This window comes from Capra hircus, chromosome 26, assembly GCF_001704415.2.
Source record: "Capra hircus breed San Clemente chromosome 26, ASM170441v1, whole genome shotgun sequence".
NCBI classification, from domain to species: Eukaryota; Metazoa; Chordata; class Mammalia; order Artiodactyla; family Bovidae; genus Capra; species Capra hircus.
The window spans coordinates 14,290,563-14,315,068 of NC_030833.1; the positions used below are offsets into that span (position 1 = coordinate 14,290,563).

General features: G+C 40.7%; 1 protein-coding gene across 1 annotated transcript in view; it reads left to right on the forward strand.

Moving 5' to 3' along the window:
• PDZD8 (PDZ domain containing 8) overlaps positions 322-24,506 on the forward strand; it is a 77,336-nt gene continuing 53,151 nt past the window's right edge. Inside the window, exon 1 of the mRNA XM_013975244.2 lies at positions 322-1,462. Within this exon, the coding sequence (XP_013830698.2) occupies positions 591-1,462 (872 nt within the window). The 5' untranslated portion in view covers positions 322-590. The remainder of the gene's footprint in view (positions 1,463-24,506) is intronic.

Consider the following 24,506-nt stretch of genomic DNA (forward strand, 5'->3'; position numbering starts at 1 on the left):
TAGAAGATAACGGGATGACCGGGATCAAGAACACGCCGCCACGCCCTCTCCGCCCGGCCTCTTCTCCTCCAGCCGGTGGCCCCCGTTATCCCCCTAGATCCGGACAGCGGCTTCCGAAGTGACAGCCACGTGGACTGCCGGGGACTAGAATGTTGCCGTGGGGGGCGGGGCTGGAAGGGCGCCTGAGAGGTGAAGAAGGACCCGCGTACGCATGCTCGGGCGCCGGCTGCCAGGCGACGCCGCCGGGAGCGAGTACGCTCCTGACGTCACGCGCCGCTCGTCCAATGAGCGGCGGTCGGAGGGAGGCGCCGTTCCGCCCCCTCCCGCCTCCGCCGCCGCCTCCGCCGCCACCACGGCAGCCGCCTCCGGGAGTGTCTGAGGGGGCGCGGGGCCGCCGCAGGCTCGGGCGCCGCATCGCGCGGTCCGGAGCCGCGGGACGAGGCCCAGCGTGCCGCTTGCTCCGACCCCCGCCGCCCGATGTCCTCAAGATGGAGGCAGCGGGGAGGGCGGCGTGAAGAAAGCGGCGCTGTGGGCGCTGGGGCAAGGGCCCGGGCGTCCCGGGCGGAGGCGGAGGCGGCGGCGGCGGCGGGATGGGGCTGCTTCTCATGATCCTGGCGTCGGCCGTGCTGGGCTCCTTCCTCACGCTCCTCACCCAGTTCCTGCTACTCTACCGCAAACAGCCCGAGCCGCCGCCGGACGAGGCCGCCCGCGCGGCCGACGGCTTCCGCTACATCAAGCCGGTGCCGGGCCTGCCCCTGAGAGAGTACCTTTATGGCGGCGGCGGCGGGGCTGAGGAGCCCTCTGGCGGGCCTCCCGAGGGCGGGGCGACCCCTGCCCCGGAGACCCCCGCCCCGCCGACGCGGGAGACCTGCTACTTCCTCAACGCCATCATCCTGTTCTTGTTCCGGGAGCTGCGGGACACCGCACTGGCCCGCCGCTGGGTCACCAAGAAGATCAAGGTGGAGTTCGAGGAGCTGCTGCAGACCAAGACGGCTGGGCGCCTGCTGGAGGGACTGAGCCTGCGGGAGGTGTTCCTGGGCGAGACCGTGCCCTTCATCAAGACCATCCGGCTCCTCCGGCCCGTGGCGCCCTCGGCCACCGGGGAGCCCGACGGCCCCGAGGGGGAGGCGCTGCCCCCCGCCACCACCCCCGAGGAGCTGGCCTTCGAAGCGGAGGTGGAGTACAACGGGGGCTTCCACCTGGCCATCGACGTGGACTTGGTCTTCGGCAAGTCCGCTTACCTGTTCGTCAAGCTCTCACGGGTAGTGGGGAGGCTGCGCTTCGTCCTCACCCGCGTGCCCTTCACCCACTGGTTCTTCTCCTTCGTGGAGGACCCGTTGATCGACTTCGAGGTGCGCTCCCAGTTCGAAGGGCGGCCCCTGCCCCAGCTCACCTCCTTCATCGTCAACCAGCTCAAGAAGATCATCAAGCGCAAGCACACCCTCCCGAGTTACAAGATCAGGTGAGAGGAAGGTTGCGGGGGAAGGTCGCCCGGGCGCTAGGGCCCCCTGGCTGCTGGGACCCTGAGCCTGGCAGGGCACTGCCTCCGTCGTTGGGTGGGAAGGGCAAAGACTTATACAGCCCCTGCTTTCCAGGGCTCTTCCCCACCCTGGACGGGGCCCTCGATTAAGTGCCCAAATTCTTTGCTTCCGAAGGGCATTAATAAGGAGCTGGAAGCCTTTCCGTGTGCTCTTGGTCATCCACGGTGCTGTCAGCGGGGGTCGAAGCAGCATATTGAAAATGGAAGGGAAGTCCCTCCTTCCCCGGACGGCTCTGGGACTGTTGAGAAACTATTTCTCCAGGTGGTTGCTGCATTGAGGGCAGCCTTGCAGCATCGCCTCGGCCATACTGAGAAATTGTTCGTGGATACCAAGTACAGGCATGAGGAGTGTGCTGGGAGCCCAGAGCTGTTGTATTTTGCAACCGCAGGCCAGTTTTGCCGTGGTGCTTTGGCAACTTTCAAGGCAGAGGCAGCATATATCGGAAAGGAATACTTTTCCACTGCAAATTGGAAACGAGTTGGGAGCCTATACATCTTGTACTTCTCTGTACCTTTTGTGTTAATGTCGTCTAGGGTAAATTCTGTAGCACAACCCCAGGCTGCCCCGTGACCTTTCAACTCTACTTGGCTGTAGGCTCCTCCCACAGTACCTGAAATTGCCCAACAGGTAGTATTTTAAGATGGGTAGTGATTTTAACTTTGTAAAGCCTACCTATATTTGGCGGCTTGATTTTTGTATAGTATACTATTTTGATTAATGTGCAAGGGTTTGGTTTTTTATCTATTTATTTTTAATATCGTAAATTGGAAGGGGGAAAAGAAGTTTTGTGGGGCTAGAGTTGGTGTTGAAGGGTCATATGTGGTTATTCTAAAACAGATACGTTTTTAATTTTACTTGAAGTGTTTAACCCTTTTGGATTTTGTTCTTTACCATAAAATTATGTCAGCCTGGTATTTGGCTTACCTAGTTCCCTTTAGTGGAAGTTACATGTTTCTAGATCACTAACTTGCTACCACAGTTTAAAACATCAATGACCCAGGTAATTCAGGAATGTTTTATGTTTGGGACAGAGTATTCACTTGTGTTATGTGGCAGGTTTACCTTAGTAATTGTGTTTGTTTAGGCTAATAGCACAGTGACAGCTTAAAACTGTCAGGTGGCAGAAATTTATAATGGAAAAGTTCCATAGATTTGCAGAAGATGGTGAACTGGTCACTGTCTTGATTTCCTGTTCTGTGAAGTAGAACATACTTTATGAAGCCTACTCTTTCAGCTCTGGAATATGTGACTAAATTCTCAATGAATTGCAGTGTTTAAGCAGTGAGGTGTTTATAGCAGTGTGTGGCTGAGAAAGTCATGAGAGAAAGTTGTTACAGATTTTGATATGTTTTCACAACTTCAGTTCTAATATTTTCTAAGTGGCTTTAAGATGCCAAAGACTTGACTAAGCTGTTACTAATATTTGGGGGTTATTTGCAGGATAGCCAGTGGTAACGGAGAAGGCAATGGCGCCCCACTCCAGTACTCTTGCCTGAAAACCCCATGGATGGAGGAGCCTGGTAGGCTGCAGTCCATGGGGTTGCTAAGAGTCTAACACAGCTGAGCGACTTTACTTTCACCCATTGGAAAAGGAAATGGCAACCCACTCCAGTGTTCTTGCCTGGAGAATCCCAGGGATGGCGGAGTCTGGTGTGCTGCCGTCTGTGGGACACGACTGAAGTGACTTAGCAGCGGCAATGAGATTACATGTCATTTGAGTTGTTTGGTTGTTTGTTTTCAATGTTGACTTGAAATTCAGTTAAATCTGAAGGAAATTACGATTTTAGGACTTATGGAGCCATTAATAGGTTTATTCCCTTTGAAGGAACTTTAGCACTGTTAAATTGAATAGCATCATCATTTAAAATATAGTCAAATTGCTTTTATTTATTGTATCCAAAAGGATTTTTAGAAAACCTAAAAATCTTGGGTGTGTTTGGGTGTTTATGATATTTCAACTTTTAAACCTTAAACGTTAAATGGTCACCTCCAGAAGTCTACACACTTGTGCTCTATATTCCAAAGCATTTAGGTAGTCAGTGAGTACTGCACGGAATATATCACTCAATTTGTAAATATTTACTGTGCATCTGCTATGTGCTTACCATTTTTCTGGGTACAGAGTTTCAATACAGTCTCAACCCTAATGGAGGTTGGAGTTTAGTGAGGATTGGATTAGCTGTACTTCATAAGATTTAGCTAGAATGTCATTGATGGGGTAACATTGAAGTAACTAGGAAGCTGATTTTAGTTTAGTAAAAGAAAATGATAGAAGTATGAGGATGGATAGTGCTGCTTCAGAAAGTGTTGAGTTCTCTTATCTGTGTGTAGCTTTTCTGCCAGGAATATTTTAAACTACTGATGTGGAGCAAATTCAAGTTTTAGCAAAGAGAATAAATTAAAATACATTTAAGATGTGTCACAATTCTCATAATGAGAATTTAAATAGCTATGGTTTCTCCTTTTTTATAGATGGGGGAAGAGTGCTCAGAGTAATTAAATAACTTGCTTAAAGTCACACAACTGTCAGATGGTGAAATGCAGCTCAGATAAAGCCAGACTACCCTTTTTTCTTAAACTATACTGTGTTGTCCTTAAGGGATTTTTAAAGTATGCCATCAAAATGATGTATGTGGGGGGGTATCCTTCCAAATTAACTGAGAACTCTTAAGAGGCATATGACAGTACAGCTTTTTTTCCCCCTTAAATTAGAAGTTTTGCGAAAGATTCCTTTTAAATTTAAATCATAAGGTTAAATCTTTGGGTGCTGCTCTATTTAGCGTTTCATTTTTAATCCAGCAGATTTTGTTTCCAAATAGAAGGTCTTGCTAGTTCATCCTTATTAGCTGTTTACTCTATTTAGTAGAGCTAAAGCAGTAAAGAAAACTGTTTTGAGTCTTAGGATCTTTTCGCACTTGGAATTATTATAAAGCAGAACTATCTTGGCCTTGTTGTCACTTCTTCCCCCTCCTCATTTGTTTTTCCATTTTCATGTTGCTAAAGTAAAAGTGTAAAGTGGCCCATCAGGGCTACCAGTTTTCATCAGATGAGAGGGCAGCTTAAGCGGTTGGCTGCTTTCTAAGGACCTAGCTGATAGACACTTCATTTTACCCAGCTAACATAGTTGGTAAAGGTTGTAGTATTTTTTTAATGAGTATACTTTTTTTACATATTATTCTAATTTTATTAATATTCCAATGTCACTATCTCAGTGTTAATTTTTTTGATTTTTTTCTTGAAATGTACACTTTAAAATAGTAAAGCCATAATTTTAAAAATTATTATTAACCAAAAATTAGTCTTCAAGAGAAAAAGATTACCATCAGTGTTCTATTCTTTTTTTTTTTTTCTCAAAAATTTTTTTTAAAATTCAATTTCCTATTAGCAGAGAATTGTGGGTTACCAGTGATCTTGACTCTGTGGAGAACCCATCTTCAACATGAAATCTGAGTCATAGTCCTGAGGAGTTTAGGGTTTGCAAGTCAGATATTTAAGATTCTTACTGATGCTCCTCTTCTTAGGGTATCATTGCTGAATAGTCAGCAGTGGTTGCATACTGAAAGGCCAGATCTGGTTCGTAGGTACTTTCAGTTTGGCCTGCACTATAGTTCTTTTGTTTCTTCATTGCCAGCATTTAAAAATGGGAAATATTGCATGATTTGGATTTCTGGCTTTTCTTGGGAAAATCTGGACGATCTTAAAGCACTAGGCCTGCATTTGTCCTAGCAATAATAAGATGGGAGAGATGGAGTCTAGTCACAGCTGCAGGAAGCTGGTACGTAGAGTGAGTCCCCACCCACTTGCTACATTTACTGATGACACTTGCCTGGCCTGGCATTATATACATTTGAAATTGCTTACTAAATGAAGAACATTACTCTTGCTCTTCACTGCAAGTGGGAAGAGTGTCAGTAGCTGGGTAGTAGAGGGTGATCATTTTTAATCCCTTTTTAAACATTATATCTTTGAAAAGCCTTTCACTGAACAACTTTATTTTATAAAAGATATTATCATTATAATGTTGAATGTTAAAAACATCATTCTATTGGAAATCTTTTTAAAATCCCTTGAAATGTTTTTCATTTATCTGATGTATAGTGATAGTAAGTAGACAGTGGCTGCTTTTCTCTTGAGTGCTGGACTTTTGCTTTAGTGCAAAGTGTGGGTCATCAATTAACTATGTATAAGTGTTTACTTCTCTGAGTTACAAATAAGGGGGCATCTACTTATTGACACTTTGAATTTAATAAATGAGTATGGAACAAATATTGGAAAACTTCACTTTTCAAGTTCATGGAATGTCTTCTGAACATGACTGTATTGTCAAAACTGTTTCATTCAATGTTCTGATACATATTTGTAGAAAGTTTTCACATATTCTTAATGACTGGAGATTGAGGATAGGTTTGTATTTAGTTCGATAGGTTCTTTTAGCATAATTATCTGTATCTTCTCTAATATATGATTAATTTCAGAGAACTAAATTAGGCTTGGTCTGGAAAGCTTCATACTCTATAATGTAGCTTGTAATTGTGTTATTTCTTCCTTGGTCTGAGATGAGAAAGAAAAGCATTTATTCTTAATGTTAATTATAACTTTTAAAAATGTTATTGAATATTGGAAGTAAAGATAGTTTTTGGTAATCAATGCCTTCTTAAAAATTTTCAAAGTGAATTCTCTGAAAGCTGACAAAATCATTTGTAAAGTTAAATGTATTCTACTGTGTTTATTCACTTACACTTTCATACTTTTCTTTCTGTATATGGACCGCTTTTAAAAGATGTCTTTGCTTAGGCTGGAAAGTACTTTAAAATAGTTACTAATCATAATTTTACTTACTCATATTGGTAGGAAATAAAGTTCACCTTTGGTTCTTTGGGATAGTGAAGACAAAGACATTGGGATATCACTCTAGCTATTCTAGAGTAATGATGTAATGTATTAGCTAATTTTTCATTTGTTATTTCTTGTACTTCTGCTCAGATGAGTATCTTACATAAATGGAATTGTAAGATAACATTGTCTTAGATAAATAATTGTCATTTTTAAAATAGTCACTTATTTTTAGTAACTATTTCCTGAAGACTACCATACCAGGTGGAGAAGGAAATGGCAACCCACTCCAGTATTCTTGCCTGGACAATTCCATGGACAGAGGAGCCTGGTGGGCTAAGTCCATGGGGTCGCAAACAGTTGGACAATACTGAGTGACTAACACACACACACACACACACACACACACACACACCCACCCCATACCTAGTGTTGTGGTTGGACAATACTGAGTGACTAACACACACACACACCGTACCTAGTGTTGTGGTTGGATAATACTGAGTGACTAACACACACACACGCACACACACACACACACCCATACCTAGTGTTGTGGTAAGAGTATGATGATAAAAATGGTTATAGCGTAGTTCATGCTTTCAAGCTGGTTACTCTTCCTAGGAAAAACAGAACAGTTAAAGATCATTATACTGGCTTTTGTATATATCTGAGACCTTCAGTTTTGTGAGAAATAAAGAGAAGCAATCAGTGTCTGCTAGGCAAACACTTGATTACTTTGTGCTGTGTAATGTTATGTGACCTTGAAATACCTGAGTATGCTCCACTTTAGTGGTGGTTTTAACTTCTTGCAAATTGGGTTTTCTTCAGCTATTTTGAATTATTATGATTTAGACATTTAAAACTCTTTAGATGGAAAATAGTATATTGAACATTAAATCTTTGCTATAAAAATTTGACTTACATATTGAAAAGAGAAGAATAATAATGAGAAAGCTGTTGGTGTCTAATCAGTAGTGTAAAGATCTGTTGGCTTCTGAGAAAGCCCTACTGTGTTACTGGAAATAACCAAAGCAGATCACTATAAAGTAGATTGCCTAAGAAGGAGCATGCCTGATCAAACACTTAATATTGACTTATAAATATTACTAGTCTATCATATGAGATAGAGTCACAGGTAATAAAATCAGTTTGCTAACTAGATGCAAAGCACTGTGTGTGTACTTCCATATACTTGCTATCTTTTTTCATAGTTCCAGGAACTGTGTAGGAAAAGTTGGTATCTCATTTTTGCAGAGATGTTGGAAACTGGAGACTTCCAGGGGGTTAGGGACTTTCTCAGAGTCCTTTTAAAAAGTCCTGGACTCCCAAAGCCATGCTGTGTTTTTTCTACGGAGGTAAATCAATGGTTACTCTAAATACACCAGGAGTTTGCAAACAGACTGGTGCCAGACTCACAAGTTAAGAATGGCTTTTGCATTTTTTAACTTTACATTTTAAAGTTGTTCAAACAAAAAGAAGAATGTGCAACAGAACATATTCGCCCATGGATTCTAAAATATTTCCTTTCTGGTCCATTATGAAAAAAAGGACTGCTAATCTCTGGTCTAAACCCTGAAACAGAAAGCCCTTAAAAAAAAAAAGTTGTGCTTAAGTGTATACAAAAAGGAACATGTGTGCATATACAGTACGTTGAAAGGTACTTTTAAACCTTTTTTTGAGGGTCCTATCTTTTTGGAAAGCTAATGATAACTGTGGTACTTTGCAGAAAAATGCATGAACAGTTTAATTTCATGGGATTTTTGGTCCCCTGGAGACCTGTTTGGGATTCTTAGCCCAGGTTGCATAGTAAACACAAAGGAGTACAATTTTGTTCCCATAAATACAACTAGAACTAATCTTCTGAAGTAAATATTAAGCACTTCATACTTTTGCTGGCCTTCTTATATGGCTTCTATGGCTCACTGACCCAGCATTTCTTCCCTTCTCATTCTCCGTACCCTCCGAACATTGTCACCAGGAAACAAGTGCTGTTAAATCCCTTTGTTTCTTTCTAGGACCTACCAACACTTTTGTCATGACATTAGAGCATATCACACTTCGTTGGAAAGTTGTAAAGCACCTACCTAGTCATTAGCAGAAGTTTTACAGAGTAGTTTCAAAATCTCTCTTGCCAAATTGCTGCTGCTGCTAAGTCACTTCAGTCATGTCCGACTCTGTGCGACCCCATGGACTGCAGCCTACTAGGCTCCTCCATCCATGGGATTTTCCAGGCAAGAGTACTGGAGTGGGGTGCCATTGCCTTCTCTGTGCCAAACTGCTAGGACTCCGATAAACCCACATACTTTGTAAGGAAAAATGAGGTGTTAAGTGTTAATTATTTACCTTCAAATGAGTAGAACTGCAGGTGTTACAGCGAGGCTGCCAGTACTGTGGAATTATTTCATCCTTTTGTTTGAGGCTACAGAGAAGTACTTCAGTTATCTATTCCAATATATAGAGTTTTGGATTACCATATACCTTAATTCAGCACTCTGCTGCTCAAAATGACCTTGGACAAAAGGCTTTTATCTTCTCTTAGTCTCAGTTTCCATATTTGTAAAATGGAGATGAAATAATATCTATCTAATTAGAGATAGTAAATGTCATATATGATACCTACTGAATAAATATATCTTTGCTTTAGTAACTAATTGAATGTACACATTTATTGATTATCCTACATTTGTCACGTTTTGCTAGAGATATGTCAGAAATTTGTTAGGTGATACCGTAAAAAAAATTTCTCTTTTCAAATGAGTGGTAAGCTCATTGTAAAAAAAATAGAAACAGGGGAAACCTAACTGTTAGAGAAAATCACAGTGGAAAATCTCCTGTAATATGTTTTCTTAAAGAAAACTGTTAAAGTCAGGGACTATTCTTGCATATTTTTTTCTAAATGTATTCTAATTTGTTGTTGTTCAGTCACTAAGTCATGTCAGATTTAGTGTGACCCTGTGGATTGCAGCACCACGGGCTTCCCTGTCCTTTACTGTCTCCCGGAGTTTGCTTAAATTCATGTCCATTGAGTTGGTGATGCTGTCTAACCATCTGATTCTCTGCCACCCTCTTCTTCTCCTGCCTTTAATCTTTCCCAGCAGCAGGGTCTTTTCCAGTGAGTTGGCTCTTCACATCAGGTGGCCAGAGTATTGGAGCTTCCCTCTGTCCATGGGATCCTCCCAGCAAGAACACTAGAACAGGTTGCCATTTCCTCCTCCAGGGGATCTTACCTACCCAGGGAATCCAGCCAATGTCTCCTGCATTGGCAGGTGGATTCTTTACCCCCTAGTGCCACCTTGGAAGCCCCTGTAATTTGTTGCTAGTTTATAAAAACAGTTGGTATCCCACTGTTAGCATCTTGCTTTCTTTGTTTGTTTTACTCACTGTATCTTAGGCTTTTAAATCTTAGGTTTTATCTTGCTTTATTTTCTTTTTAAAGGTGCTTGGAATTACACTGATTGCAAGTACCACAAGTTAACCAATTTCTTGTTGATTTTTTTCCCCCAGTTTTTCACTAATATATATAATGGTACCACAGACATTTCTCTATCTATATAACTTTGAGTAGAAACTAGTTTTTTTTCTTGTGATTTGTTTTTTTGAAGGAGTATGTTTTGTTTTGTTTTGTTTTGTTTTTCCCCCATTTTTTTTTTTTGCCAGTGTTCAAGTAGTAGTTAGAAGCATTAAGGAGTTGAAAATATACTCCTCTCCCTTTTAATTTCATTCCTCGATAAACCCATTGTTAAGTTTGTGGTGTACACCCAGCTCTGTGCTCAATCACAGGTACATCAATACAAGCCTTTGAGGCGTACACCAAACTCTTATGCTCAAACACACATATACAAGCCTCATATACTGAAGAGGTGCCTGTCTCCTCTCTTTCCCTCCCTCTCCATGTCCCCATCCTTTTCTCCTTAATAAAAAAATGGGGAGTGTAATATAAATGTGACCCTGAAAATTGGTTTGTAGGTGTAACACGAACATCCCTCCACGTAGTATGTATAGGTCTAATTCACTGATTTATTCCACTCACGGCCATACCTTATTTTCTCTATCTCTTATTTTCTCTGGCTCTGACCTTATATTCTATACCTCTTGCTCTTACTTAGTTTGTTCCAGCCTCCTGAGGGTTCTCACACTCCGCTCTTGCAGCCATCCCGAGGCCTTGGCTAGTTGTTCTCCAGGAATATATTTCCCACAGATAGCCAAAGAGCTCACCCTGTCACTTTTCAGGTCCTTGCCTCCTTATCACCTTTTAGTTATCCTATATAAAAAGTACATTAGCATGTTATATGGAATTATTATTTTTTTTGCACAGACTTTTTACTGACACATTGTGTGTATGTTTCTGTGTGTGATATAGAAACTGCCCAAATCCTAAGGATACACTTAAATTCTCACAAAGTGAACTCAGCCTTGTAACTGAAGTGTTGGAATTTTGAATTTAGTCTGAAGAATACCTGTTCATTGACTTTCTTTAAATGGAATGTATAGAATATATTAACTTTTTTTTTTTAATGGTTGAAGGTTGTCGTTATAAACACAGACTGATGATGTAATCCAATTCTGATTCTAAAATCGGTACTGAAGAGGAATGCCTTCTCTCCCAACACACATACATGCACACAAATGATGCTAATTGAGGTTTCCAAAAGTTCGCAGTGCTGACTTCAAGGTCTGTCAGGCACCTTATGGACACCATCTCTCTTCCTCTGATTCTTACAAAGACAAAACATGAATCCATTTGCACCCTTCTCTAACACTCTAGAAACCTTGGTTTTTGATTTCACATTCTTTGGAAAGGTCAGTATTGATAAACTAGATTATCATCCTTCCCTTGGACTGATACAGAATAACAATAATACTTTTTTTCACATAATTACCAGTTTTCTTAAAACCAGCTGAATGCTTCAGAACATGTATTTCTTCTGTAATCAGCACATTGGGTCTTATTTTATGCCCATGAATTCTTTATATATTGTAGGGGGAATGGAGCTGATGATATGCTAGGGGAATTACTGAAATATCTGTGCTTTGATTTGCATAACTTTGATTAAAAAGCTGCACAATTTCCCCCTCCCCAGCATAATTAGTTTTTCTTGATATGTACTTAAAACAAACATGCTGATTAGCAAGCACAACAGTAAAGATCTTTTAGAAGAGTTTAATCTTTTGTATCTGGCTTTCCAGGTGGCTCAGTACTAAAGAATCTGCCTGTAGTGCAGGAGACGCTGGGGAGACAGGTTTGATCCCCCGGGGTGGGGAAGAGCCCCTGGAGTAGAACATGGCAACCCACTCCCAGTATTCTTGCATGGAGAATCCCATGACAGAGGCCTGCTCGCAGAGTCGGACACAACTGAAGCGACTGAGCATGTGCGCACTGTTTTGTGTTGAGTACCTGTTAATGTTTACTTGTTTCATTGGGTGAGGTATGTGGCTGTTATTGAATAGGTGTTTGTTTAGAAATGGTGTTTCTGCTAGAATCAACTCCATATCCTCCTAGATAATCTGCAGTTATAAGTGACTATTGTTTTTAGTTTAGTTTTTTTTTTTTTTTTTTTTCTGTAAAATCTTCAGTAGCAATATGGGGAGATAGTATTTCTGTTTAGTAGCTGGCTATAAGAATGTCTGTTTTGAAAATGACTGTGTTCTTAGTACAGCTGTTTCATGCAGGCATCAGTATCTACTAAACAGAGTATCTGGTGGTGTGTGCTAACTCATTGTCCTCCTCACACAATAGCCTTTCATGCATGTAAGATTATACTCATACTCATTACTAAGGATGGATGTGGTTGCTGACTGCACAGTCTCTGCATTAGTTATTTGGTCAAGCAAGTAAATTATTCAAAGCTTTTAGTTCTGTGAAACTTCGTACAGCTGAAGTTGAGTCATTCTTCTATAGCTAATTTTATCATATGATAATTATTTTTATAACACACTGAAATTTTTGTTTTATTCTCACCATTATTCAGTACAATATTCTGTAAAATTCAGGAGATGACATCTGGTCTATTTTAATATTTGGGAAGGTTATTAGTTCTCAATACTTAAGTTTGGATTTTAATCAGGACTAGAATTGCAGACTCTTAACATGGGAAGAATTTAAGTAAATGTTTGTAACGAAATATGGTAGCTTTTGTTTACTCATTCTGGAATGGTAGATAGCACAGATTTAGTTCAGGTATTTTGAAATTCGTGAAGTATAAGGAGACAAATCTTGGCAATCTTAGTCTGTAGTAAAGCCCATGAATATAGTTTATCTAAATGAAAGGCCATTTTAGGGATCAATTGCTTACCTTTATTTTAAGCTTCATGAAAGGTTAGAGTTTCAATGTAATTGGTCATAGGCCATGGTAAGAGACCTTCACGTTGTAGGTCGTGATGAACATAAAAAGATAGATTTATTAGATGTGGTCAAGAGAATTGTTTTAGTTTCCTGAGCAACTCATCTCTATTGATACTTTATCTCTTATGCATAGGATATCAGTTAACACTGACTCACCTTTGAGTCACCAGCTATTGAGTTCTTTAGTGAGAGACTTGCAGCCTCTGTTATCACTCTTATCAGCCTATATATAAAACCACTTCAGAAAATTTTGTAACATTTTAGACCTTGATTAGTCTATGCAGAATTAGGAGTTTGGATAAAAGTGAACCCCTCATATTAGGTAGAGGGTGTATGGATGAATGAGCAGGAGAGAAAGCTTTTTTGTAATATTATTTGTTATCCTTGTTTTTATTAGTTTCATTACCACTTAGAAGTACTTTTTTCTCCCCAGGAGTACAGAAATTAAAATCATTTTCCCAAGTATGAACTTTATCCACCTAGTGTGCCCCAAGGAATTCCATAAATAGAACAATTCTGTGTGGGTTTCTTAAGGAAACCCATATCATAATATATTCAATTTAATATAAGCCTTTGTTTAAAAAGCTTAATGACACAGAAGTATAAAGGTGACACCTGAGGTAGGGAAGCATACTGGCTATTATTAACTTGTTTCTTTGCACTTGCAAGTTTATATCCACATAATGGACACAGTTTTTAAAAGGTCAGCTAGTAGAGTGACTGAAATCATGGTCATGTGAAATCTGAAGTCCAAGGAAGACAGACAGCTACAATCTTGAACATCATCCGTGGTGAATGCTAAGTCATGAGATGGTTCCTTGTGGAAGGGAAGAAGTTTGCTGTCTGACATGTCTCTAGGAGACCAGCCTTCAAATAAATAAAGTTTGACAGGAAATATTTCTAGAGCATCTCCCTATGCCAAGTGCTTTATGTGAACTTTCTCATCTAATCCTGAGTAACCCTATAAGATAGGTTCTAATTATTTTTTTAATATAAATTGATTTATTTTAATAGGAGGCTAATTACTTTACAATATTATATTGGTTTTGCCATACATCAACATGAATCCGCCACGGGTAGGTTCTATTATACTACGTTTACAGATGGAGAGCCTGAGGCTCTCAAAGTTGAAATAGCTTGCCCAGGTCTCAAAGCTAATAAGTGTTGGGCCTGAAATTCAAAACTAAGTCTTAACTAAAACCTGTGTCCTTACCACTGCTTTGAAACTGAGAAGTGAGGGATGCTAAGTGCTTTATATTATTTCTTGTAATCCTTATAACAGCACTGTGAGATAGTTGTTATTATTGTCCTCCTTCTGATATGAGGAAACTGAGGCTTAAAGGCAAGAGTGGACTCAGGGTCATGTTGCTGCAAAGTGGCAGAACAGGACCCCAAGCCCCCCTGTCTGGCTCCAGAGTCAGCTCGTAACCGCTCTTCTGTACTACCTGCGATAGATGTTTCCTCTCTTCAGGCAGCTCCCTGTCTAGCTTGGGGGGGCGGGGGTGGGAGGGGTGGGAGAACCACAGAGAGACAGACATGCAAACGGGGTGATTAGTGCCAGAACAGAAGTGTGTGTAAAGTGCTTTTAGAGTACAGTTGAGGAAGCTGTGACCAGACGGTGGGGGTGGGGAGGGGGCTGCTGGTTAGACAGGAGGTGACCTTGAAGGAGAACTTGAATAGTGTAAATTAGGAACTTACCATCTGGGGCTAGTTACAAGATCAGAGTGATTAGCAGGCAGACAAGTCTCTCAGGAGAAATAAATAATATGGCTGTGCTAACCTTGCTCAGTGGAGGAGCTTGATGTATGAATTGTCTTTTTAGTGTACTAACAGGTGAATTGTCTACATAAAATAGAAGATTTGAAATTTAGCTCCATAGTTTACCAATATAGAAAATAAAGAGTGTTTCGAACTACTTGTACTTGTTTTCTTTCTCATTACACACGGTTTTGTATGTGTACCATACTTTGCGTAATAATGGGCACCATACGAGTTATGACTAGTAGAGGTTTGTGATGATGTTTAAATGCACCAGGAGAACTCTTTCTTTAAATGACTACTGAGGTGCCTCTGAAGAACAATGAATTTGAATGGAGACATATTTTGAAACGATCACCACTGATTTATCTAGTTTATATATTTGGTCTAGGAGATTTGGGAGCACATTTAAGTTTGCTAGTTCCTAATGTGAGAAAGTCAAGACTGTCAGACTAAAAGGCAAAAACCACTCAGAACTCCCAGTGGCCTGCTCATGTCTGCTTGTTCTGCTGTTCATTAGGCAAGATGTAGTGCTGTTTATATTCCTGAGCCTGAGATAAGACTGGTCTCTGAGAGCCTGACTGTAATTGGTCTCTCCATTCTTGAACACAGTAAACCTTTGTTGAAGGGATGAGATGACATTTAAGCTGATTGTTGATGGATGGTGTGGCTTTAGACCTAGGGAGATGGGATGGAAGTTTAGTGTGGGTAGAAGAAATAGCAAAGGAACAGAATCAGGACACTGTGTACTATCTTTAGGGACATTAAGAAAGCCAGTTTGGTGAGACTCAAGCACAGAGAAGGGAGAAAACGAGCATCTGTATACCTGTTACCTGCTGAGAACTCTATGAGGTGCTTCGCATGTGTGAACTCTCTAATTAATAGTCCTGTGAAGTAGCTTTTTATTTAAAGAAAATAAAGGACATAGGCTCTTGTTTTGGGCTCAGAAAATAGTCTTTTTTAAGAAGAGGAAACATAATTTTAGAAGTCACAAAATTCTGAGTAATCATTGATAACCTGAACCAAGCTAGTGGGGAACACAGAAGAATAGTAGAAGAGACAGTTTAGCAGTATGAAATTAGGGGAGCGGAGGTGGAACTGGATGGTCGTGAGGAGGAGGTACAAGTTAACTTCAGATTTATAAGAGTTCATGAAATCAATGATGCCAATAAGAGAAAACAGGAGAGGAGGAGCAAGTTTGAAGCAAAGGTATTCCATTTACTTTTAAGCATAAATATATGGAATTCATAGATGCAGTGAGAGCAAATGATGTTGCTAAGGAAAGTATAGAAGAGAAAGGAAAGAAAAAGAATCCAAGTTGTTTTAGTATACGGAATAAACTTCTAATTCTCCATTATGGGAAATTTCAAGCTTACTCAAAAGTTAAGAGAAATAGTTTGATAAACCCCATTATCTGTAGCCAGACAGTCATTAACTTGTAGTTACTTTTGATCAACTGTATCTTCCCATGCTCCCTTCCTTTGATTATTTTGAAACAAATATCTAGGAACTGGGGCCATAATCTGTGTTTGTATGACTCTAAATCATGTTTACACAACACCTTGCCTCCTTGACAAGGCCTCATCCAATCTCTACATGAATATTTTGAGAAATAGAAGGCAAGCAATGTTTCGAGACAGTTGTGCCTTTTTTATTGTTATTATTATCTCTTAATTGGTAAAAAGTTTTCCATTTTATTGAGTTGAAAATTCTAGCTGATTTATTATTATGGCAAGGATGCAAGAACCCATGGTGAAGTCCAGAGTAGATTTAGGCCTGAGAATATTTTTACATTGGGTTTGTAGTAAAGCCTTTTCTCTAAAGATCACAGTGTTTGCAAACAGTTCTACTGCTGCCATGTGATGGAGATGTCACCAGCTGGCATTCAGGGTGCTTATAGAACAGTCTTGAAACATCTTAGAGCAAAAACATATTTTAGATGTTAAAAAAGATTCTCTCGGATCCACAAATGAGAAAAAGGCTTGGCATTTCTCGTAAGTGTAAAATTTTAAATATGTATTTTTAAAATGTTATCAAAGTAACATATTTTAAAATTAAACATGGTTTTTCTTTTAAACTTTTCCTGCAGTATAACTCACTGCTTAAAAAGCATACTAACTGTAAAAGTTCAGTGAATTTTTACAAAATGAACAAAACAGTGTTCAGAACAAGGAATAGAATATTACCAGCAATTAGGAGGTCCCTCATATGCTACCTTCCCTGCTCTGCTTAGGAGTAACTACTGTCCTGCCATCTACCACCATTGCTTTTTGTGGGGGTGGGGGGGCAGGGGGGCCTGTCTTTTAACTTGTATAAATTGAGCCATAGTGTTTACACTCATTGTTTTTCTGGTTCTTTGACTCAACAGTACATTTGTGAGATTGTTTCCATGTTATTGTGTATAGATATAGTTTGTTCATTGTATTTGCTGTGGTGTCTTCCACACGTACCTCGATTTATCCCTTCTGTTGATAGACAGTTGGATGTTGCTGTTATGAGTATTCTTATACATGTTTTTGGTGAACAGTTATGCACATTTTATTGGGTATCTGGGATTGCTGAGTCGCAGGTTAAGCGTCTGTCCTGGTGTAGTAGATATAGCCACACAGTTTCACAGTAGTTACAGTAGCACACTCGCAGTTTCACATCCTTTTCCGCATTTGATATCATCTGTCTTTTCATTTGGAGAACCTGTCTGCCAGTGTAGGAGACTTAAAGACACGGGTTTGATTCCTGGGTCGGGAAGATCCCCCGGAGTGGGGCCTGGTAACCCACTGCTGTATTCTTGCCTGGATAATTCTGCGGACAGAGGAGCCTGGTGGGCTACAGTCCATAGCGTTGCAAAGAGTTGGACACGACTGAAGTGATTTACCATGTATGCACGCATGTCTTTTCATTTGAGTTAATGTACATAATTTTAAAATCAAACATAATAGAAGGACTGATAATTAAAACCAATGATTACTTCCGTAAACCCTCTACTTTCCTCCCGTAAGTCACAGTCTTCAGTACCATTTATATTTCTGTTTTTAGCAACTTTTAATTTAAGAGGCAGTGATAAATAGCATAGATTTTGAAGCCAGACTGCTTAGATTCTCTTCTTGGCTTTATCACTTACTAATTGTGTAACCTTGAGCAAGTGTTTTAAACCTCTCTGTGTCTCAGTTTCTTCATCTACAGAATGGGGATTAATTATAGTATCTGTCTTAGAAAATTGCGAGAATTAATAAATGACTTATGTAGTACGTACTCAGTAAACGTTAGCTGTACTAATTAATTATGACATTACCTTTATTGTTCAACAGAGTCATACAGTCAGTTGTCTTGCTTCAGCATCTTTAAATATTTTCTATTGATTGACTTCCTCCTAAGATAGATGAAGATTTAGCTAAATGATACCTTCTCACCTTCCTTTCGGAGAAGGAAATGGCAACCCACCCCAGTATTCTTGCCTGGGGAATCCCGTGGACAGAGGAGCCTGGTGGTCTGCTGTCCATGGGGTCACATAGAGTCAGACACGACTGAAGCGACTTAGCATGCATGCATACATTGAGTCGGACACGACTGAAGCAACTTAGCAGCAGCAGCATGCATTGGAGAAGGAAATGGCAACCCACTCCAGTATTCTTGCCTGGAGAATCCCAGGGACATGGAAGCCTGGTGGGCTGCCCTCTGTGGGGTTGCACAGAGGCGGACACGACTGAAGCGACTTAGCAGCAGCAGCAGCAGCAGCAGCTGCAGCGCGTTCCTTTCTGTCTTTTCCAGTCCAGTTATGTCGCTATTTTCAGCTCATTCACTGAACTGCACCCTTCATTATATATGATAACAATTATGTTCTATTCAGACTTAAATCTTCCTTGATTGCTATATATACCTTATTGCTAGGTCTGTACAATTTTTTTTTAATTGCAGAACTGCCAAATATGCCGGTTTATGCTTCCTTTTCTATACTACAGTTTAAAAATCTTTGAGCCATTTTGAATTCTTTTTTAATCCTCTTACCAAATTGTCTTAACCAAATCCTCAAGATTTAATTGAAAAATGAACCTCTTCCTTATTTCTTCTTTCTTTCCCTGTTTTCTGGAGATTTCCTTCTCGGAGTTTTCATCACCTTCCCCAAACTGGACTTGTCCCTTGGTTTGCCACAGTCCTGTCATCTGGGTTTAGGACATCATTGCCTTCTTGACTTGGATCCCCTGTTTCCTGGATTACGTTCTTTTTTCTTGCTTTAGACCCTCATTTTGTTGGCATGTATTTCATGTAACTTTTTAATAAAGGATACAGTCTCCAGCAAGGCTCTTTGTTCTCTCTGAACCTATTGTGTGAAATGGGGAAATGATCTGCAGCTGTGCCTCACCCTGTTGTTGCTGAGTGAGAATCAAGCACAGTAGTACATGTGAAACCATGCCCATCCTTGTCAGATCACTGCAGACCAGGTTTAGAGCATATGTTCCAGCAGAAATCAGGGTGGTCATCAAGTCAGCCTCAGGAACTGTAGACCAGGTTCTGGAGTTATGTTGGGGTTCTTTTATGGACAAATTGTGTCCCCAAAATGTTAAAGCCCTAACCTTCAGTGTAACTATTTGAGATAATAGGGCCTTTAAGGAGGTAATTAACATTAAAGAGTTCATAAGGATGGAGTTCTAATCCTAGTGAGACTGGCTCCTTACAAGAAAAGGAAGAGATACCAGAAGTGTGTGTGCAGAGTGTGTGTGAGCAGGATACAGCAGGAAGGCCGTGAGAGGATACAGCAAGAAGGTGGCTGACTGTGAGCCAGGAGAGAGCTTTTATCAGAAACCAGCTCTCCTGGCATCTTGATCTTTGACTTCCACTGTGAGAAAACAAGTTTCTGTTTTTCATGCCACCCAGTCTATGGGATTCTGTTGTGGCAGTGCTAGGAAACTAAGATAGGTTCCAGTTTTGGCTCCAGTGTGTAGTGTTTGTGAGGCATCTAGGACTGTTTCCTTATGTACAGTGTACTAATGCCTGGTTTGGGGGAGTTAAGTGAACAAACAAGTGCTTTATACAGTCAGTCCCTGGTATGGTAGCCATTCAGTAACTCTTTCTCATAACCCTTAAAACAACCTGTAAGTTACTTTATTTTATTTTAGTTGGGAAAGGAGAGATTTATTGTTTTGTCAGGCAAAGGGGGACACACTGGGCTTCTGCCTTGAAAAACTGTGTGTCCCCTATAAGTTATTTTAATGGAAACTGTCGTGTATGGTTTTGTTTCTTTAATCAGATAATTCTAACCAAACATTTACATATCAAAACAATGACAAGAGCAATTATCTCTGGGTAACTGGGTTAGATTTTTTTAAAGTAGCTTTATTGAGATAAAATTCATACTCCAAATTCATCTATTTAAACCTACAATTCAGTGGTTTTTAGTATATTCACAGAAATGTACTACTGTCACTATCGTCATTTTAAACCATTTTTTATCACCTCAAAAACAAAACCCCATACCCTCAACCATCATCCTCCTTACCCATCTATCACCCTAAACCCTAAGCAACCACTAATTACTTTGTCTCTGTAGATGTTTTTATTCTCGATTTTCGTATGATTGAAATCATGTAATTTGTGGCTTTGGAGCTTATTAGCTACCTCTGTTTTAGAGAAGGAAATGGCAACCCACTCCATTATTCTTGCCTAGAGAATCCCATGGACAGAGGAGGCTGGTGGGCTGCTGTCCATAGGGTCGCCCAGAGTTGGACATGACTGAGCGATTTAGCATGCATGCATGCATTGGAGAAGGAAATGGCAACCCACTCCAGTATTCTTGCCTGGAGAGTCCCAGGGACGGAGGAGCCTAGGGGGCTGCCGGATGTGGGGTCGCACAGAGTCGGACACGACTGAAGCAGCTTAGCAGTAGCAGCTACCTCTATTTGAATATTTTTTTTCTGCTTTTCTCTCTCTCTCCTCCCCTCCCACTGGCACTCCCATTATGTTTATGTTGGTATACTCAATGGTATCATTTATCTAAGGCTCAGTTTGTTTTTCTTCATCCACGCCCCCACCCCACCCCACCCCCTGTTCTTTGACTTGGCAACCTCTGTTGCTCTGTCTTCCAGTTCACTACTTTTTTTTCTTCTACAAGTTCATAGCTACTGTTCAGAGCCCTTTTGTTGAACTTCAAATTTTCTCTGTACTTTAAATTTTATTGTATTTTTCAAGTCCAGAATTCACATTTTTTTAATATATATTTTAAAAAATATGTCAATGTATCCATTGATATTAAAGATTTCATGTGACGTTGTCATAATACCTCCTTTTACTTCTTTAATCATGCTTTAAACATTTTTTGCGCAAACATATTTTTAAGAGCTATTTTAAAGTCTTTTTCTGTTAAGTCCAACACCTGGTCATTTAAGCTGGCAGGTTGTAGTTTGTGTTGCCTGCTTTCTTTCTGCTTTACAGATCATGCATTCCTGTTGCTTTATAATCTTCATATTTTTTGTTGGAAACCAAATATTTTAGATAATATATTATAGTAACTGGATACTGTCCCCCCTCTCCCAGGGTTTAGTGTGTGTTTGTTTAATGATTGTTTTAGTGACTTGCTTGGATTATTTTAGTGGCATGTTAAGCCTCTGACATGACTTTTGTTTTCAACAATGCCCTGGAATGTTCCCTGGCTCTAGCTGTTGGATGTTAGATGGAAGTGAGATGCGGGGGTGGCAGAAGCCTCGCGGGGTGGCAGAAGCCTGAGGTCCTCTTGGGTTGCCTCTCTTGGCAGAGAACCACTGTGTCATGAACCAGGGCAAGGACAATCCAAGATGTGTTATGCCCAAGATAGAGTCTGAGTTTCTGAAGTGGGGACAGGATCAATGAAAGGAGCTCCCAATTTCTTGAGCACTCTTGCCCTGAACTTAACCTCATCATAGGTAGTTGAGGGCCAGATGAGAAACACTGATGACCTGTTCTTTCCTCTGACAGGGAATTGGAGTTGGGGCGGTGGTGATGGCAAGGCAGCCTGTGTTCTTGGCTTCAGCAGTCCAGAGTGAAATCTCTTTCTTGCTGAGCCTATTGGTGGGAGCAGTCTTGACTTCAACACCACAGATTGTTATCTTTCTTACCACGTCTTTATAGGTTTTCTTGATTAGAAATTTCTTTACTTGCTGTTTGCCCTTGGAACCATTTCCAGAGGCCTTAATATTTGTTTTAATAGTTTCCCCAGTTTTACTGGGAGCAAGTCAATGGAGTATCTCATGCTGTTGTTATGAAAGACCATCTTCCCAGATTGGTTTTTAAAGTTTTCTACAAGAGTAAATACAGAGAGCTTGTAAAAGGTTTGTCTTCTGGGAACTTGAGTGAGAAAACTGACAGTTTTAAGTTGATAGGTTAACAAGAGATAAAGGCTAATGAAAGGATTTTGTGATAGGGTGGGAAGACAAAGTTCAGTTCAGTCGCTCAGTCTGCTCTGACTGTTTGCAACCCCATGGACTGCAGCACACCAGGCCTCCCTGTCCATCACCAACTTCCGGAGCTTACTCAAACTCATGTCCATTGAGTCTGTGATGCCATCCAACCATCTCATCCTCTGTTGTCCCCTTCTCCTGCCTTCAATCTTTCCCAGCATCAGGATCTTTTCTAGTGAGTCAATTCTTTGCATCACGTGCCAAAGTATTGGAGTTTCAGCTTCAGCATCAGTCCTTCCAATGAATATTCAGACTCATTTCCTTTAGAATGGACTAGTTGGATCTCCTTGCTGTCCAGGGGTCTCTCAAGAGTCTTATCCAACACCACAGTTCAAAAGCATCAATTCTTCGGGGCTCAGCTTCCTTTATGGTCCAACTCTCACATCCATACATGACTACTGAAAGAACCATACCTTTGACTATACAGACCTTTGTTGGTAAAGTAACGTCTCTGCTTTTTAATATGCTGTCTAGGTTGGTCATAACTTTTCTTCCAAGGAGCAAGCGTCTTTTAATTTCATGGCTGCAGTCACCATCTGCAGTGATTTTGGAGCCCCCCAAAATAAAGTCTGTCACTGTTTCCCCATCTGTTTGTCATGAAGTGATAGGACCGCATGCCATGATATTAGTTTTCTGAATGTTGAGCTTTAAGCCAACTTTTTCACTCTCCTCTTTCCCTTTCATCAAGAGGCTCTTTAGTTCTTAGCTTTCTGCCATAAGTGTGGTGTCGTCTGCATATCTGAGGTTATTGATATTTCTCCCGGCAATCTTGATTCCAGCTTGTGCTTCCTCCAGCTCAGCATTTCTCATGATGTACTCTGCATATAAGTTAAATAAGCAGGGTGACAATATACAGCATTGACGTCCTCCTTTTCCTATTTGGAACCAGTCTGTTGTTCCATGTCCAGTTCTAACTGTTGCTTCTTGACTTGCATCCAGATTTCTCAGGAGGCAGTTCAGGTGGTCTGGTATTTTCCATGGTTTGTTTGGATCCACACAGTCAAAGGCTTTGGCATAGTCAATAAAACAGGTAGATGTTTTTCTGGAACTCGCTTTTCCCATGATCCAACGGATGTTGGCAATTTGATCTCTGGTTCCTCTGCGTTTTCTAAATCCAGCTTGAACATCTGGAAGTTCACGTACTGTTGAAGTCTGGCTTGGAGAATTTTGAGCATTACTTTACTAGCATGTGAGATGAGTGCAGTTGTGCAGTAGTTTTAGCATTCTTTGGCATTGCCTTTCTTTGGGATTGGAATGAACCCTAATCTTTTCCAATCCTGTGGCCACTGCTGAGTTTTCCAAATTTGTTGGCATATTGAGTGCAGCACTTTCACAGCATCATCTTTTAGGATTTGAAATAGCTCAAGTGAAATTCCATCACCTCCACTAGCTTTGTTTGTAGGGATGCTTCCTAAGGCCCACTTGACTGTGCATTTCAGGATGTCTGGCTCTAGGTGAGTGATCACACCATTGTGATTATCTGGGTCATGAAGATCTTTTTTTATAGTTCTTCTGTGTATTGTTGCCACCTCTTCTTAATTAATATCTTCTGCTTCTGTTAGGTCCATACCATTTCTGTTCTTTATTGTGCCTGTCTTTGCATGAAATGTTCGCTTGGGAAGACAAAAGGAAGGTATAGAAGTAGCCTGCTTCATTGTTTAGATTCCTTTATGAGCTTGAGATACTAAAGACTTGAACTAAAAGTTTTGAAAACCAAGTGTTCTTTGAAAGTGTGTGGATTCTGTTTATTAACTTGTGAACAAGTGGCTTTTGTTTTGTTTTGTTGAAGTATAGTTTAATTTGCAGTGTTGTGTTAATTACTGCTATACAGCAAATTGACTCAGTTATACACACATATATTAATACGTTCTTTTTCATATTCTTTCCCATTATGGTTTATCACAGAATGTTGAATATAGTTCCCTGTGCTATACAGTAGGACCTAGATGTTTATCCATTCTATATGTTAAAACTTACATGTGTTAACCCCAACCTCCAACTTTATCCCTCTCCCAAATCCCTCCCCCTTGGCAACCACCAGGCTGTTCTCTGTGTCCTTGATTTTTCATGGATAGGTTCATTTGTGTCATATTTTAGATTCTTCAGGGACTTCCCAGGTGGTTCAGTGGTTAATGCAGGGGTCCCTGGTTCAAGACTTGGTTGGGAAACTAAGATCCCACATGCTGTGTGACTTGGCCTTAAAAAAGAAACAGTGGAAACAGTGGCTGACTTTATTTTGGGGGGCTCCAAAATCACTGCAGATGTTGACTGGAGCCATGAAATTAAGACGCTTACTCCTTAGAAGGAAAGTTATGACCAACCTAGACAGCATATTAAAAAGCAGAGAGACGTTACTTTGTCAACAAAGGTCCCTCTAGTCAAGGCTATGGTTTTCCAGAGGTCATGTATGGATGTGAGAGTTGGATTATAAAGAAAGCTGAGTGCCAAAGAATTGATGCTTTGAACTGTGCTGTTGGAGAAGACTCTTGAGAGTCCCTTGGACTGCAAGGAGATCTAGCCAGTCCATCTAAAGGAAATCAGTCCTGGGTGTTCATTGGTTGGACTGATGTTGAAGCTGAAACTCCAATACTTTGGCCACCTAAT